The sequence below is a fragment of the Callospermophilus lateralis genome, chromosome 13 (assembly GCF_048772815.1).
Source record: "Callospermophilus lateralis isolate mCalLat2 chromosome 13, mCalLat2.hap1, whole genome shotgun sequence".
Taxonomy (NCBI): Eukaryota; Metazoa; Chordata; class Mammalia; order Rodentia; family Sciuridae; genus Callospermophilus; species Callospermophilus lateralis.
Window position 1 is genome coordinate 83,706,270 of NC_135317.1, and position 17,085 is coordinate 83,723,354.

The 17,085-nt window shown below is 37.0% G+C and overlaps 1 protein-coding gene across 1 annotated transcript in view; it reads right to left on the reverse strand.

Moving 5' to 3' along the window:
• Positions 1–17,085, reverse strand: part of Crb1 (crumbs cell polarity complex component 1) — a 137,271-nt gene that overhangs the window by 28,387 nt on the left and 91,799 nt on the right. Inside the window, exons 11-13 of the mRNA XM_076872932.1 lie at positions 12,379–13,285; positions 9,752–9,880; positions 6,044–6,170 (exon numbers count right to left, since the gene is read on the reverse strand). Coding sequence (XP_076729047.1) covers positions 6,044–6,170; positions 9,752–9,880; positions 12,379–13,285 — 1,163 coding nt within the window. The remainder of the gene's footprint in view (positions 1–6,043; positions 6,171–9,751; positions 9,881–12,378; positions 13,286–17,085) is intronic.

A 17,085-nucleotide genomic window follows, 5' to 3' on the forward strand; every position in this document is an offset into this window, starting at 1 on the left:
ACAGGTAAAGGAGACTCCAAGCAGTCCAGCTAAAGGTGAAGAACTGAGTGATTTCAGCTATGGCATCAATAGGTGGCACCACTATAAGAATGGGGGTTTCATTTAGCTAATTGATCACTCACTAAAACAAAATGCTTCTTAAAAGAATGGAAAAGAATTCATAGTTTCTATATAATCTATAATAACACATGATCTATACTGCCCAAGGTACAATCCAAAGTTACCAGAAAAAGAAACAGAAAAATGAAATCCCTTGTGCAAGAGGAAATTTAATCAGTGGGGGCCAATCTCATGATGACCCAGGTGTTGAAATGAGCAAATAAGATTTTAAAACAGCTATTAGAATTCTGCTGATATAATGAAAGAAAAAAATTGAGACTGACATAATCACTACTCTTTTGACATTATTATACCACTAGGAATAAGTGCTATTTTATATTATCAAAGATAATGCAACTGAGTTATAAGTATATCATGATAACCTTTATCCTATATAAATCAAGCATTTACCCTTGCTAAAATCAACATATGAAGGTAAGAAACGAATACAGTTACTTCTCAAGATCCTCACGGTTCTGTAAAGTGATAATTCTTTCACCAGCATTTGTAGAGCCATGTCAGTTTGTGTTAGACGGTCCTTGCCCTTGAGAAGTATATTATTGAGAAGCGTTTTCTGTGTTTAGATGATTAGATTACCAACAATGAGCACTAGAAGAGAGGTACAAAGTAACAAGAGAGAAATAGAAATAAAATAGCGAACAACTTCTGGAGAAGTCAGGGAGAAGATCCTGGAGGAGTCATATTAGATCCAGAATTTCAAGAAACAGAGTGTGTTGCCAGGAAGAAAAGAAGGAAATGGGAAGCTAGGAAGGTACCAGTGGGTAAAGGAGGAGCTGTGGAAAGCTTGAGGGAGGTGAGAGTTTCCACACAGCTGGAGAGGGGAGTCGTGAGAGAATGGATAAGAAATGAGGCTGGAGAGGCAGCTGGGGTTATATTTATGAAGGGCTTACACCGAAATTGGATGCGGAGCCCAAATTTACAGTATCCAGATGTTGTGGGAATCCCCAAGCAGGCACTAGACTGACGAACCTCCTGTCTGCCCAGGAAAAGACCAAAGGGAAGACTCCAGCCAGGAACATTTCCACAACTCAGCGAGTACACAGACTCCCACAGCGGGGGAAAATCCTCTTAAAGTTGTGTTCAGCCACAAAAAATAGAATCTACAGAGGAAAAACTGTTGTGAAGAAAATTCCACAGAAACAAAAACAGGAAGATGAGCATTCTGAGAGTCTGAAATATTAGAATAATCTGAAAGAGATTATTAAACAAGTTCTTAGTATTTCGAAGAAAAAGAACAGCAATCATGGTGAAAAGAAATAGGGCAGGATGAAAGAAAAGGTTGATTTGTAAGATGACAAACTATCCAGCAGTTTAAAGAATAATTGAATTTAAAAAGCTATCAATGGATTCTACAGAGTGGAAAATAGATCTAAGGAGAAGAGAGATGTCAGGAAAACATGGAGGAGACAGCACACAGAGAGTGATAAAGAGAACACAGGGATGATGTGCCAAATAGATGACTCTGAAGGTGGACTCTGTGGTCACCTTTTCCTAGTTTCCTAGTCTGTTGAGACTCTCTCTGTGTGTGGACATGTCCTGCAATGCTTCTAACCAGAGGATTTGTCAGAATGTGACAAAGCCAAGGGATATTTGTGATTACATGAGCATGATTACATGACTACATTTTATTAGACTGTCTTGCTGGACTCTCTCCCTTTTTGACTTTGAGAAAGCAAGGAGCCATGTTGGGGAGTCCCATGTGGCCAGGAACTGTGTGGGCTGTCTCTGAGCCATAGTCACAAAACAACTAAGGTCCTCTGTCCTTCAGTTGTAAGGAATTGAACTCCACCAACCAACTGTGTGAACTTGGAAGTGGATTTCTCTTCTATGGAGCCTCAAATGAGATTACATCCCCAGTAGATAACTGCTATTGATAAGCTCCTAAGCATAGGACCCAGGTGAGCCATGCCTGGACTGACTCCTGCACATGGACACTGTATGATAATAAACCTGTAGTTTTAAGTTTGAAAAGATATTGTTATACAGTAGTAGATAAATAATACAAATGGGTTGTACATATGGACCCATGGAGATAGAGAATATAAAAGCCAATATATCTGTAACATGAAACTCAAATTTATATGCTCAGTCCAGATTTGTTTCTTGAACTACAGAATGAAATTTCCATACTGATTGATTAATAGGTATCCCATAAAACCTTACATTTATTCATTTCTCAATAAGTGAATATTTAAAATATAATATTCATCAAATGTAACTCATTTTCCCTTATCATCCTATACCTTCTTTAAACCAATCATAAGGGCTTACCACTTCAGACTTGGTTAATTTCTCCCCTTCCCTATATCACTTTCAACTGTGAAAGGTAGAGCAAAGTCTCCTTTCATTTTGTCTGTATCCTACACAACCTCTTAACTATGTTTTTCTGGGTCTAGTCTTTTTTTTTTTTTTTTCTTTTTGATCCATCCTCTACACAGCAGCCCAGGGGATTTTTAAAAGTGCTAGTAAGATTATGTCATTTTTTTTTTTTCTGTTTGAAATCTTTGAAAGACTTCCCATTGTTCTTCAGATGAAAAGCCAACTTCTCCACCATGGCGTGTAAGGACTCTCTTCAACTCAGTTCTATGGCCCCAGTCTTACCATGTCCCCATCTCTTTATGATCTTGTCACACTGTCCAACCTTGACCTGAAACACTCTTGGTTGTTCCTTCTCTCCTTTCAGAGCCTGGCTTCTGTTTACCTTTGAATCTCAGCTTAGGTTTGGGGAAACGTTCCTTGACCTTCCACATCCATCTTTAAAATTAAGTGAAATGCTCCTCCTCTGCACACTCTTCCTGCTGGTGCTCAACTCCACCTCAGCACAGTCCTGGGACCTGCCCCTCTGTCTTCCTACATTCCCTGTGAGAGTTTCAGCTTGTTGTGAGCAAGCTTGGCATCTGATTTATAGTCATATTCCCAGCACCTAGCCTTGGGCCCTGCACATAATATTCATTTAGCATGTGTTGAATAAACCAGAAAACTGGGACTGGCGATGTGGCTCCAGCGGTAGCGCGCTCGCCTGGCATGCATGCGGCCCGGGTTTGATCCTCAGCACCACATACAAACAAAGATGTTGTGTCCGCCGAAAACTAAAAAAATAAATATTAAAATTCTCTCTCTCTCTCTTAAAAAAAACCATAAAACTTAGAGAAGTGAAATAATCCATAGCAGTGATACTATCAGCAGTTGAGTAAAATTCTTCACTGTTTTCCTACTTAAATTACCATACTCAAATTTTATATAGCACCATTTCTAAAAAGTTTCAATTAAACATTAAAAAATCACAGCTGAATAGCTACTATCTCAAACCCACACATTGCAAAAGGATCTTTCAGCAAAATTTAGTGAAGAGTTTCTAAGGTAAGAGATTTTGATTGACCTTGTGTTACAAAAAAAACCATGATTTAAAAAAAAATCATGTATTTAAAAATGGCTTATCACAGTTTTCAGCACAGAATAAGTTGTGCAATAGTGTTAATTAGATTTTGTTGTCTCTCCTGGCTACTAAAACACCAATTTCTCCAAATTTGCCTATTCTGTTTCTCTTTAATTCAAAATAGAGGGTAACAAAACCCAATCACTATGCGCGCGCACACACACACACACACACACACACACACACAAAGGAGGAAGTGTGGCCCCAAACCAGTAACATATTTTTACTTAGTTCAGTTGTTAAATCTGAAAAATGAGGAAAATAAGATTAGTTTTTATGCAGATAAATGCAGGTTATGTTTTAGAAGATTGGTCCAGAGCAGTGTTTGAGAACTTCTGTTACTTAGGTGAGATGTCTCCTCCTAAAAGTTAGGTTGAACTAAGGCTAGGTTTATCAGGGACAATATAAATCAATAGTCAGAACAATTAGTGTTGCAATCAGTAATAGATTGTCAACTAGATGATTACTTGCCAGAGAGGGAAAGTACAGGGACTTGACCTTGATGCCACAGTGTTTATTTGCAGGGACAGGTGGAGAAAGAAATCATGATCCAGGAGATTGGGACTAGTGCTTCTGTGTTCCTTGTGTGGATTATGTGTGTAGCATGCACGTTTGCACATATGGGCCTGCCTTGTGGATATCTTACCATGCAAGGCATAGTTAAAGAAAACAAAGACAGTCATCAGAGGGTGAGAAATAGAAGGTGCAGGAGAAAAGGTTTTATTTTTCTATGCAAATGTGTAAAAGCCATAGTCACACACAACACAGTTGAAACTACAGAAAAATAAAGAGAAAAGATAGTACGTTTTTAAAGTCAGATATTGCATGACAAGAACACATTTGGAAAACAGAAAGCAGTTGACAATTACAGTGACAATAGAGGCTTCAGAATTGCACAAAGAGATTGTGAGTTAATATTTCTTAGATATATTTTTGGTAGGAAAAAAATTACATTTGGAATGGCCTATGAGTTTATGATTACAGATATGTCTAGAAGGGAGTAAATGTGAAAACTACGTGTATGGTCTTTAGCTATACCATTATACTATTATCTACTGTTTATTGCAAATATTTAGAAATGCAAATGTTGGGGGAAAGCTTTCCCCATGTCTCTTGCCACAAAATCTGGGATGTGAAGGAAATGGATGTGTGTAAAGAATTGATTTCAAAATTAGATACTTTTGGTTTGAAGTGATCGCTGGTACTCCATCGAATATTTGCTGCATAAATACTCAATTACTATTGTAAAATGAAATGTAATGTGTTTTCTTTGCTTTTAGATCACACTCTTTTGTCCTCCTGATTGTCTGAACATATATTTAGGTTTACCTTGGTCATTTCCAGAGAAAAACAATGTTCTTAAAATAATTAGAATATTGGATATCATCCAATAAATAAATTATGCTTACATATTCAAACCAGGGAAGCTCCCAAAGACATTGACACTTTCACAAAATGACATTTAGTAGATTATTGTTATTTTACTTGTGTTCTGAATTAATTCATAAGATCCAGTATTTTTCCTTTCAATGAACACAAACAAAGCCTCCTTTGGACAGGTATATGTACACAAATATATTTAGCATAAGTGATAAAATGTCAGTGAAAATTTGATAGAAAAGCCAACTAAGGCATAAGTTTATCAACAATCAATTTTTTTGCATGGATAAAAGGGAAAGTATTGCAAAAAAAAAAAGAGAAAATGTTATCTGTTATTTTATGGTAAAAGAGAAGGTCTTAAAAATCAGAAATTACACTAGCAAAGTATAATTTAAATATTTATACCAGAGCATTCTCTTTATATAGTTTTAGGGATATAATTCTCTGCTTTTCCTTTATACATTTATCACTTATCAGAGAACTGGCAACAATTCATTTGAATGGCTTTGAATGAAAACATACATGATATAAAACAGTTTAGAGTAGTTTTCAAATTTTTGTGTCATAAATAATAGATGAGAATAAAGAACATATGTGAAAATAGAATTATAGTGAGTAGAGGAACTGACAGCAGGAAAGTACGTCTGTAAAAAAATGGAGTGGGGAGAAAATGGTTTCTTAAACCACTCAAATATGGAAGTATTAAAAATTGATAATATATTTATTTGTAATAAATACACTCAATACTTCTACTTGTGTTAAGACTTTTTTTTCATTTCTTAAAGCTAGAATAGGAAAATATTTTATACAGACACAAAGTACTTGTGATATGCTTAATATAGGCCTTGAATTTATTTCCATTTTTAAGATGGTTTTTACTTTAATTTTTTTTTTTTTTTTTTCTTATTTAGAGGTCTAAAGTGAATCAAGGCATGTCCTGAAACTCCAGGGCTTTTACACTGGGGAATGTTGAAATGAGGGCTAGTAATCTTCCTGTTCGCCCCACTCCACAACCGGCTCATCGTTCATGCGCAGAATGAGGTAGGAAAGAAGCTGAAAGAGGTTCTGCCACAGTAAGAGGGACACATAAAAGGACAGGCCGCTTACGTCCAGCTCGCAGCGCTCCCCAGCGAAGGCGACGTCGCAGAGGCACTGGAATTTGTCGAGTAGGTCCTGGCACAGGCCTCCGTTGAAGCAGGGATTGGAGGAGCACTCATCAATGTCCTTTTCACACCTTTGAAAATAAACAAACAGCAGAGACTCAGGGCCCGGTTTAATAAATGGGCTGTGAAATGGGGAAGGAAACAGTTCGCCTCATCTACCCAGGACCGCCCCATCTTATCTGCCCATTCCCCCACAATTTATATATATATTTGATAATATGGGAAATGTTCCTTCAAACTCCTTCGGCCAGTTGTGGTTTTAATAGAAATTATCTGTGCACACGTGTGGGGGCACACAAACGCACACGCTGGATTAATTCGAATGGGAAAACAGGTGCGACTATTTAGAAACCAAGGGAACACGGCCATGCATAGAACAGTTTCTCCCTTAAGAGCATTAGTGGGTTTGCCACCTTATAAATGCTCGGTTTATTAGGTGCACTTAGAAGTCATGAGGTGAGGCTGCACTTTGCCAACCTAGAGTCTGCAGAGCAGACCTACATTTTAGCTGTCAGGATGCTAGTACACCGGCACCCTCAGGTGAGCCACCCAACAGACACAACAAAACAGTGAACTGTGAGAGATTTTAAATTACACTGAAATTCCATTTTTTTAAAATTTGAGCAAAAGTGGGTAATTAGATTATTTCACTTGCTAATAAATCTGTTTTTTTCAAAAGCTAAGCATAATTTTAGTTGATCCAATAAAATGCCTTTCAAAGGCAAATTTTTCAAAAGAAATTTCAACATCAATTCTAAAGTCAATTGAAATTTTCCTCTTCCCTGGACACCATCACCACCACCACCACTACTACTACTACTACTACTACTACTATTACTATTCTTCTTCACCCCCTCCTCCTCCTCCCTCTCTTCCTCCTCCTCCTCTTCCTCCTCCTCCTCCTCCCCTCCTCCTTTTTATTTACCTTAATCTCCACCAACATTTTTTGTCTTTTAGTTCTTTTAACTCACAATATAAAACCATAAAAATTGTGTGTATTCATGGTATTTGATATATGTGTACATTCTATATTTAAGTTAGGTTAAACATTTCTCTCTCCTCAAAAATGATTCATCTCTTTCTGACAAAAACTTTCAAACTCCTTTCTTCTAGGTTTTTGAAATATACAGTACATTATTGTTACCTATGATCAGCAACTTGTTCTTCTTAATATTCATTGATTAATTCACCAACTACTCATTCAGTCATTCAGTAGGTTTTATCATGTGCCAAACACTGCTCAAGCCTTCAAATAAAGCAGTAACTGAAACATCTGTATTACTGTAGGAAATTCGTATAAAATTTCATCTTCAAGAATTACAGCAGAGCAGCTTATAATGTTGAAGTTTGATGTAAACAATTTTTAATGTCCTCTACCTTCCAAAACATAGAACTTCCATGTAATCAACCCACGGTATAGAAAAATGAAGATTTCTTCCAAGAAAAACAGTTCCTTATCCCACTGAATACCAAGCATAGCTGAAACATTTTGTTTTCCTTTTTTGGCTTAACCTACTGGGCTGGAAGGAGTCTTTTCTGATTAGATCTGAGCAAAACTTGACAATTCACAGGAGCTTGCCAAGCACTCTCTGTCCTGGGTGGGCCAACGTGTTCACATCATCCATCATCCAACCTGCTAGGATGACACTATAAAGTTGGAGATTTCTCTCCAGGCAAGAGAGAAGGCAGTGTATTAGAGGGCAGTTCTTCAATGTCCTTGGATGTCCCAAAAGTCTCATTTCCCTAGTCCTTGGGAGATTGTCCCAAGTTTTCTAGTCTTCCTCTAGCTACTCTTTCTCACCTATTTATATTTTGAGCTAAACAGTGAATAACACATACACATGTATAACAAGCAACACTGAAGCTTTCATTCAAAGAATTTATAGATGGAAAGTCTAAATAAATCCACTGGTATCCAAAGAATTAACTAATGATGAAATAAGTCTTTGAAAGTACTGAATCTACCTGAGATTTGCTATTTTAGAAATCATGCTGTGCCAGACAATTTTATCCAGATGAGAAGTTTATTCAGAGAGAAAGGAAAGTTATGAGCTTTCTTTTTCATATTTCAAACCAACAACTTAAATTTCAATGCAAAATATAATTTAAAAATAAATAAATACATTTAAGAGGAGAGGTCAATATTTGTTGTACATAGGGGCAAGGTGTAACAGAAAAATAATCCAAGATTTCAGATGAGCTCTGTGCATTGTGACATCAACAGAAGTGGTGTAATTAGGCCAGGAAGTGATCAGCACTTAAGGCAGTTTTTCAAAATTTAGGACAAGGAAATAATTTTGAAAAAATAAATAAATAAGCCTTTTGGAAGACATATGGAACTGGAAATCATCTGGATCATTTCGAATTGATAACTGCATGAAATAGATTTGTGAAATGGAAAGTGTGACTTTAGTCTATCTCTTTCCACACCTATACACTTGGACTGCCTATGCCACCTAGAACATTCCGAAGGGTAATATGCTCCCTGTTTGTTTTGTAAAAATAGCAAAAGAGCTGTATCTGTGTGATGCCAAAAGAGTCAGCTGAGAAACCGAAAATTCAAATTAATCCAAAGTGTAATTGGAGCAGGGACATTCCTATTATTTTACTATCTGTTCTTCTGGGAAATTTCAGTTACAATCTCTTTGTTAGTTATGTTGCTCTGTGTAGAAAGTTTGACCAGAAAGACCTTATCCTGGATGGAACATGAGATGGGGGAGTAATTTTTCCATTTTCTTTTAATTGTGGTGAGCAAAAATTTATTCATACAATTATGCCAACATATCCAATAAATGATTGGAGGCTTCCAAGGCAGCTCAACCTAACTGCTACACACATTTGAATGGACATACTGCTACACACATTTGAATGGTCACTTAACCTGTCAGTCCTACCTTGCGCATATGCAAAATAAGAACAGTAAAACCTACCTTGGAGAGCTCTAAGAATGAAGGATGATATCATAAGGTTCATGACACAATGATAAACAAATGCTTGACTATTTCTCTATGATGTTGATAACCTATAGAGTTCTGGTTTGCAACTGCTTGGGGGACACAGGTTCCTTTGGGAATCTGATACATGTTATGAAGAACTTGCTTTCTCCCTTGATCTCACCCTCAGCCAATCACACACATATGCAAATTTCCCTGCATTTTCAGCAGGTCACAGATTGTGTAAAATCAGTGACTGTCCCTGTAGAAAGTGAGGAAGAACTGAAGGCATTGCTCTGGGAAAGACCGAATCAGATGGGTAAGGTGTGCATACTTTTTGGATTGTAGGTATATCTAAGAGGCAATCTTTCAGGTGCATGTCATTTTACTTCAATAGCAACCATATTTGCATTGTGTATTAGAGTTAGTGGGAAAAATATGAATCCAGAAGTACTTATAAGAAAGAAAAATAGCACATTATACATTTTTAATAAAACATATTTCCCTATTCGAAGTCCTGGCTAATAAAATGTTCTCTACTTTGACCTACACTGTAAATTTACTTCTTTTTTATTGCTCAACTCTGCCTTAGACCTATATTTCAGTATAGATATTCCTATGGGAACTAAGATGAAAAATTAGAGGAGAAAATGAACTCCAAGTAATCCCACTGTTCTTTAGCCCAGATTTCTCTTCCAGAATGTTCTGAGGTGACTTACCATTCTCCGGTAAAACCTGGCCGGCACATACATTTTAATTCAGTCTGAAACTCTGTGCAATTGCCTCCATTGTAGCAAGTGAGATTTGTCTGTTCATTCCCACAGACTGTTGAGGGTAATCTTCTGTATCTAGAAAGAGAAAAGTAACAGCCACAGCTGTTCATCTCGTTCATTTCATTCAAGAAAACTTTTTTGAAAAGTTCACATATGCAGTCAATGTCAAGCTAATTAGGTACTCAGTCTGGAGGCTTTCTAAGTGCTGAATTGTGCAGCATTATACCAGCACCACTTTCTCCAGTAAAAAATTCCTGCTGGAGGGTACTGTAGCAAACCTGGCTATCCATCTTCTATTCTACACAGTTTTTATTCGGGAGATAAGATCTATGCCATGGGGTGGCAATAAATTCAGAGTTGGAAAGGAACTTGCTACAGTTAGATTTGCCGCCGCTCTGCTAATAAATCAACAAAGGCCATAGGAAAATTGCATCTCTATAAAGGCCAGGAAAGCAAGGACAGCACTGTGGTACCCAAACACTCATGCGATTTCTCTGTTGGCTTTCAGAGCTGAACTCCAGTTGCCCTGCCAAGACTTTCTGCTCTCTCTCCAATAATTCATAGCTTTGCAGAATGCAAGCCAAGTGCTGTCCAGGAGGTTTGTATATAGCACTCATGGTAACTGCATGTGAATTCAGCCTGCAACTCTCTTCTGCAACAACAAAACTGCACGTGCTAAAGAATTCTTATAAAAGGCAGAGCAAATTGTTAAAAGCTAAGCTGAACATCATGGCTAGACAAAACCCTAGTTTCAAAGGACTGATGTTCAAAAAGATTTTAAGAATGTTGCTTAGGTCCTTTGGCCCACTGTGTATGTGCTTGGTATCAGATACAGAATAAATATTCAGGAACTGTAAAATGAATTCCTTTTTGTCCTGTCATGTTTGTTGCAGCTAATGTGGAGAAACTAGACTAGATGATAGTAAGAATGTCTCTTATCACAAGAGCTAATCACTTCTATTTTTAAAAGAAGATATAAGAACATTTCAAAAGAGTCAAAGATGTCAACCAGCTTTGAAAGAAGTCAATTAGCAATGCAAATATGAAGCTCTGTATACATCTTAGGTTTAATAAACAATTTCTGAATCTCATTAGAAGGTATTTTTGAAAAGTTTATACATTAAGAACTTGACTTTGATGAATTAGGCAAAAAAAAAAAAGTTCTAGAGAATAGTTACTAGGGCGAATGTACTTTACTTACCCAAATTCACTGTGGAATGCTACTGATTTTGATCCTGAATAATGGCAAATAAGTGGATGAGCTCGCGGAAGTAACATCTAACTGGCGTGTTAACACTTAGCAGCTATCACTTTGCTATCATATGCTCTGAACAACAATAAATGTTATGAAGATACATCCACATTTTATGGAGATGGATACATGTTATGTCTGCTATAAGATTCATGTAATTAAGGTACCAGCTCTGAATTAGTGTAATGTCTCCAATGTCTACAGGCTGCCAACCCACTCCAGGTGTTCTTGCCAAAGTCCTGGAATGTATTACTTGTTAATAATAACCCTCTCACCTACCCATAATGACTCAATTATTTAGTAAATTTAAAGCAGTATAAGTTGTAAAAACAATAATGGCTTCTACTTACATGGAAACATTGAAGCAATGCGACTTCGTAGGAAAATATTCTTTCTTATCTTTGTTTACATAGCATGAAATAGAAGTGGTTGCTAGAACTAAAATACTGCTTTTGTAGTTTCAGAAAAAAATTGAGAAATACTTTGAAAGAAATCAGTGGATTATCTTCAGTGGAATACTGGATGTTATATAAAGGATCTCTAGAACAATCTGATTCTATAGTAGTAGATATCGTAAGATTTTCTTTACTAAGCAATATTACAATTCTGTAAATTGTAGAAAATTATATTAATACAAAAGAATCTTGCTATTGACATGCAAGTGAATTTGTAGCAATACAATTGATTGTCATACTTCAGAAAAGATTATCTCAGATCCTAATTTTGTTCTCCTGTGGAATAGTAAACAGTTTTGCATTTATTAGTAGATCCACTTCATCATTTCTATTTTTTGTATACATCTATATTCTGTATATTGTCCTTTGGACTGCTTTTAATGTCTCCCTAGTTTCTGCATTAATTAATAACTAATAAAATCATCAAAACATGTTCATTTTATGTTTGAAAATCATAAATTCACTTTTTTGAAATGATAATGTAGTCTTTTCAGGATTTTATGAGATTTATCCGGTGAAATAACCCTGGGCATTATTTTGTTATTAGACATCCTGCCTTCCTTTACAACCCTGAATCTCAGTTTTTGTATTTATTGTAAATATATTTGTTTCTTGTGACCTTGGGCTGCCAGATCCTGGTATAGTTCATGAGACATATTCTAACAAAGGTGGCTGAGGAAACACTGTCTGGTTGAAACACTACCATTAATACTTATAGGTCATCCCATCAAGATAAATCCCATCTTTAGATGATCAAATTGTTTGAAATGACCAAAACTTTTCCCGTTCAGCACAGTGTATATGCAGGCCTTGAGAAGAGAGCTTCCAGTTTGATAAGAACCAAGCTTCATGGACATTATGCTCACCTGCAAAATTTTCCCGTAAAATTTCCAAAACAGAGGCAAGAATAGCCATTAGTCTCACTAATGCAGGTGGCCCCATTTGCACATTGGTGATTCTGGCAATTGTCTATCTCCATTTCACAGTTCACACCAGTGTATCCAGGCTCACACCTGCAGTGGTAGGCTGCGACTCTGTCAGAGCAGTTGCCATGGATACAGGGGTCTGAAAAGCATTCATCAATGTTGAGTTCACAGTGTGTCCCTGACCATCCCAAGGGACAGGAACAGTGATACGAGCTATAGATGTCTTCACAATTTCCTCCATGCAAACAGGGATTGGAGTTGCAGACATTTAATTGTAAACAGCCAGTAGCCACTGAATTTGTAGAGATTTTAAGAAACTGCTCTTCCTGAGGTTTATTAGTGAAACCAGGAGCATTTTCAAAGTAAGAGAGATAAATGCCTCCTATTTCTATTGTACTTAGACACCCTTGCAGGCCCTTCCTATTGTTAAGAGCTCTGTCACCCACATAAATGTCTGTATTGTCCTTCAAAAAGTTGAGGTTTCCAGTAGCGATTGCACTGGTCACGAAAGGTGTTTGATGGTCCACTTCCATTTGCCACCTGGAGGCCTGGGCCAGTGGGTCTATCATGGAAAGAGCCACTTGGTGCCATGTGCCATCATTCACTGACTGTAGACTTGTAAGATGTAGCACATAAAAGCTGTTGCCACTTCGCAATTGAAAGAATAATCTGGACTCTTGAATGCTAATATTAAGAAACTCAGGCTCTTTTTCTGCGTGCAATATTATCACATTTGCATCTTTTGTTCTGAATCCAAATGTGATATTGGTGAGTTCTCGGGTAATGTTCCCATTACTTCTGAACAATATTTCACCGTTTTGTCCGTTAAAAACAGCATTTGCAATACCTAAAGAGAGAAGACAACACTAATTAGCAACTTTATTAAGTCTATAATATGTGCTTAATTACCTGCATTAATAGTAGTGATCATCACGTTAATGATATCATGTGTTGATTGTTTGACATGGTGGGTACTGTGCTAGTTGTGTTTTTTTAATTATTTCTAATACAAAACTCTTGACTACAAGTATGGTTATTATCTTCATTTTACTAAAGAAGGAATAGAGACTAACAGAAGCTAAGCAGTCTGCTTATGTTTATTAATTAATAGATAATAAAGCCACAACATAAAACATGGATGGTCTAATACCAAAACGCAAACCAGACTTTTCTTTTCCATTGATATTCTAATGCATGCCAATTTTTATTTTCCACTATAACCCCAAAATAAGGCACTGATGATCCATTTCATACGCAAAGAAATTGAGCACCAAGAAATTACAAATCCAGCTATAGCAACACAGAAGTCCAATAGTAGAGACTGGTTTCTGATGAAGCTGACCAACAGGGAGGAAAAGGTAGTATTCCTGCTGGGTGCAAAGGTACACGCCTCTAATCCCAGCTACTCAGGAGGTGGAGAAAGGAGGATCACAAATTCAAGGCCAGCTCAGGCAATTTAGCAAGACCCTGTCTCAAAATAAGCTTTTAAAAAAAGTTTAGAGCACCCCTGGGTTCAATCCCTAGGACCCCTGGCCCACAACACACAGACATGTGCATTCCCAATGACTGGGTTACCTAACCTGGTAAAAATCCAAACTACCCACTCTCTACCTATCACCAAATATTTTTATGTGACTGGGAAAAAAAAAATATACAGCCAAATCAACCACCTCTACCTCATCATGTCCATGTACTATCCGGAAGCAGAGCAGTTTTGGGGTAATCATTGCATTTTTCTATTAAAAGGTTGTTAAATCTATAAGATTATTAAATCACAACTTGTTCTCTGGAAATGTTTGAACTTATCTCAGTCTCCTGTTTGCATTCTTGACCAAATAGGAGAAAAAGTGCCCCAGCTTTCCACCAAGTCTGAAACTTCACAGTCCCCAGATGCACTCTGCTTCTCATCCTGTTAAAATGGATGCACCTTCCATGTCCCTGTGCAAGGCCAACCTGGTCAGTAATGTGTTGGGTCCCGTTTGTTTTCATCCCTTTTCGGTACTGTTCAGACATGCACCCTCTTTTCTATCATGCTCATTATTTTCCTTCCCTTTTTGTTTCCTGTCTCTACAAATATGCTGCAGTTGTTTCAGTCTTAAAAAATAGACACAAGCATGAGTCCCCGAAGCACTGTCCCGACTCCCCACCCTGCTGCTTCCTTTGCTGTTCCCCTCCCCATCAATACTCTTCTAATGGTTTCCTATTCTCAAGGTCTCCACTTTCTTATCTACCATTTTCTCTTTAGTACATGCTACTCAGGTTCTGTTCCAATCACCTCACTAAAACCACTCTTGTTAAGGTCACAGTGACCTCCACGTTATCCAATCCAGTAGTCAATTTGCCATTTTCATTTTTTTCCCACTTTTCAGTAGCTATTGACCTTAAAACACTGTCATTACTCAATGTGCGAGGCAATACACCCAACCACTGTCATCTTTCATATAGACTAATTACTAATTAGGGTCCCTATTTCTGTGATGCTGAGGGTGAATCCAACCACCACTCCTTAGCCCAAGACCTCTATTAGTTGCCATCATACCTAGAAAGCCTAAGTCTTAAACAATACTCACAGGAGGTTTTTTTTTTTTGTTTTGTTTTTTTTTAATGCTGCTGAGGATTGAACCCAGCACCTCGCACGTGCTTGGTGAGTGCTCTACCGCTGAGCCACAACCCCAGCCCCTCACAGGAGTTTATGTGATATGACCCCTCATTAACTTCCCAATTCCAATTCCTTCCACTCTCTTCCCTATTCACATATCCTGCCTCTCACTGAAGACAGCAAGCTTCTCCCCGACTCAGATCTTTTACACTTGCTATTACTTAAACCTGGAATGTTCTCCCCTAGGCCTTCCTGTACCTGGCTCCTCCTCAGCGTTGATAGCTGCTCAAATGTCACCTGCTCTGGGGAGCCTTCCCTGACTATCCAATTTAAAACAACTTTTGCCCTGTGTTCACTCTCTGTTTCACTCTGGGTTTTATTTTCTTCATAACCCCGATCACATTCGAAGTTTAAAATTGTATACTTGTTCCTTGACTGTCTTTCTGTTCTACAGCATGGGCTTTTTGAGATCAGAGATCTCTGTCTAGAACTTTGCCTAACACACAATAAATAGGTGCTCAGGAAACTTTAGTAAATGAGTAATCGATGAAAATAACTTTCTCCTTTATTTTGGAAATGACATGATTATAAATCACAGCAAGAGAAAATTAAAGTGTATCATTCAAGTTTTATTATTTGACTAAATTAAAATCTCATTTGATTTCATTGTTTTTGATTGTTGAGGTTTTTTTTTTTTTTTTCCTCCAACCAGGTTTTTGGGTAAGAATTAAGGAGGGAAAGAGCAATGAGTGGCTCATATTTTAAAGTAAATGTTAAAATAACAAATCTCTGAAATCACTTCTTGAGATATAGGTAAAAACCACAATGCACATAACATTTTTCCTTTGACTTTTCTTTGGGGTACTTTGCCATAATAAACACACCTGTATCTAAGGTGAGTTGTAAATTTTTAAATCTTGGTTTAATCCTAGTGGGACACAGAGATACAGATGATTAAAGATCTAAAGGCCAAACTCAGAGTAATGTATGAGCTGTGCTCTCAAGAGTATGTTGTTCTGTTACACTTAATCTTCTCAATATATTTTATTTGAAAAGAAAATACAATACGGTCATAAGATCACACAAAATTTAAAGAATACAAAGAAGCAAAAATGAATCCATGGTTCATATCTGTCAATTATGAAACTGATATACAATTCCTATTGTAAACCTCCTATTGATTTCCATTTCTGTCTGCACTAAGATAAGTCATACTTCGAAAAGAAGGCTGTTGGAATATTTTGGGGATGTTGGAGCCAGCTTCTTTTCCTTTTGTAGTAGTCAAGGTACAGCAGTGAAGATTCACTTGTTTCTGATACACATGTGGGCCAGTCCAAACTGCTTTGGGTATATACTGTTCTTGGGCTGCCACTGATTTTTGTAATCCTACTCTTTTCATTCCCCCTGTGGAAATGTTCCAAGTGATTTGAACGCTGTTGTAGAACACAGCTGGGACTAACATATTAATATTTCTATCAAAAGAGTAACAATAAAATTAATAGTTCATTTTCATTCATCATCGTTTTCAACAAGCATGTCAGAGATAGAAGAATGGAAAATGTTGCACTTAAAATCTGTGCTGAGCTAGGAGTGTCGCTCAGTAGTAGAGACTAGACTAGTATGCACAAGGCCCTGCTGGATCTAATCACCAGCTCTGCATAAATAAATAAATCCATAAAGTTCTGTGTTGGTTAGAAACCATTTTACTTTCTATCAACTCATCATGCTTCTATTTGTATGTAGTAGGTATTTCCTAAAAATGAGTTATAAATATACACATTCCTCTAGAAAATTTCCTCAAGTATATCTACAGTTTACCGTGTATCATATATATCTTTTAAAATATAGAAACATAAAAATAAATGTATTCTCTTGTCTTCAGTTATGTCAGGCATAGTCTAAATAGGATGTCGGAACTGACCTTCAGCCACTCTCACATCTAGTTCCATTCCATTATTTTAGTGCAGTGTTTTAAAATATATTTTATGTATGTTTTTATTGTAAGAAGATAATATACTTAATATTTAGAGCAGTTAAGTGAATAACTG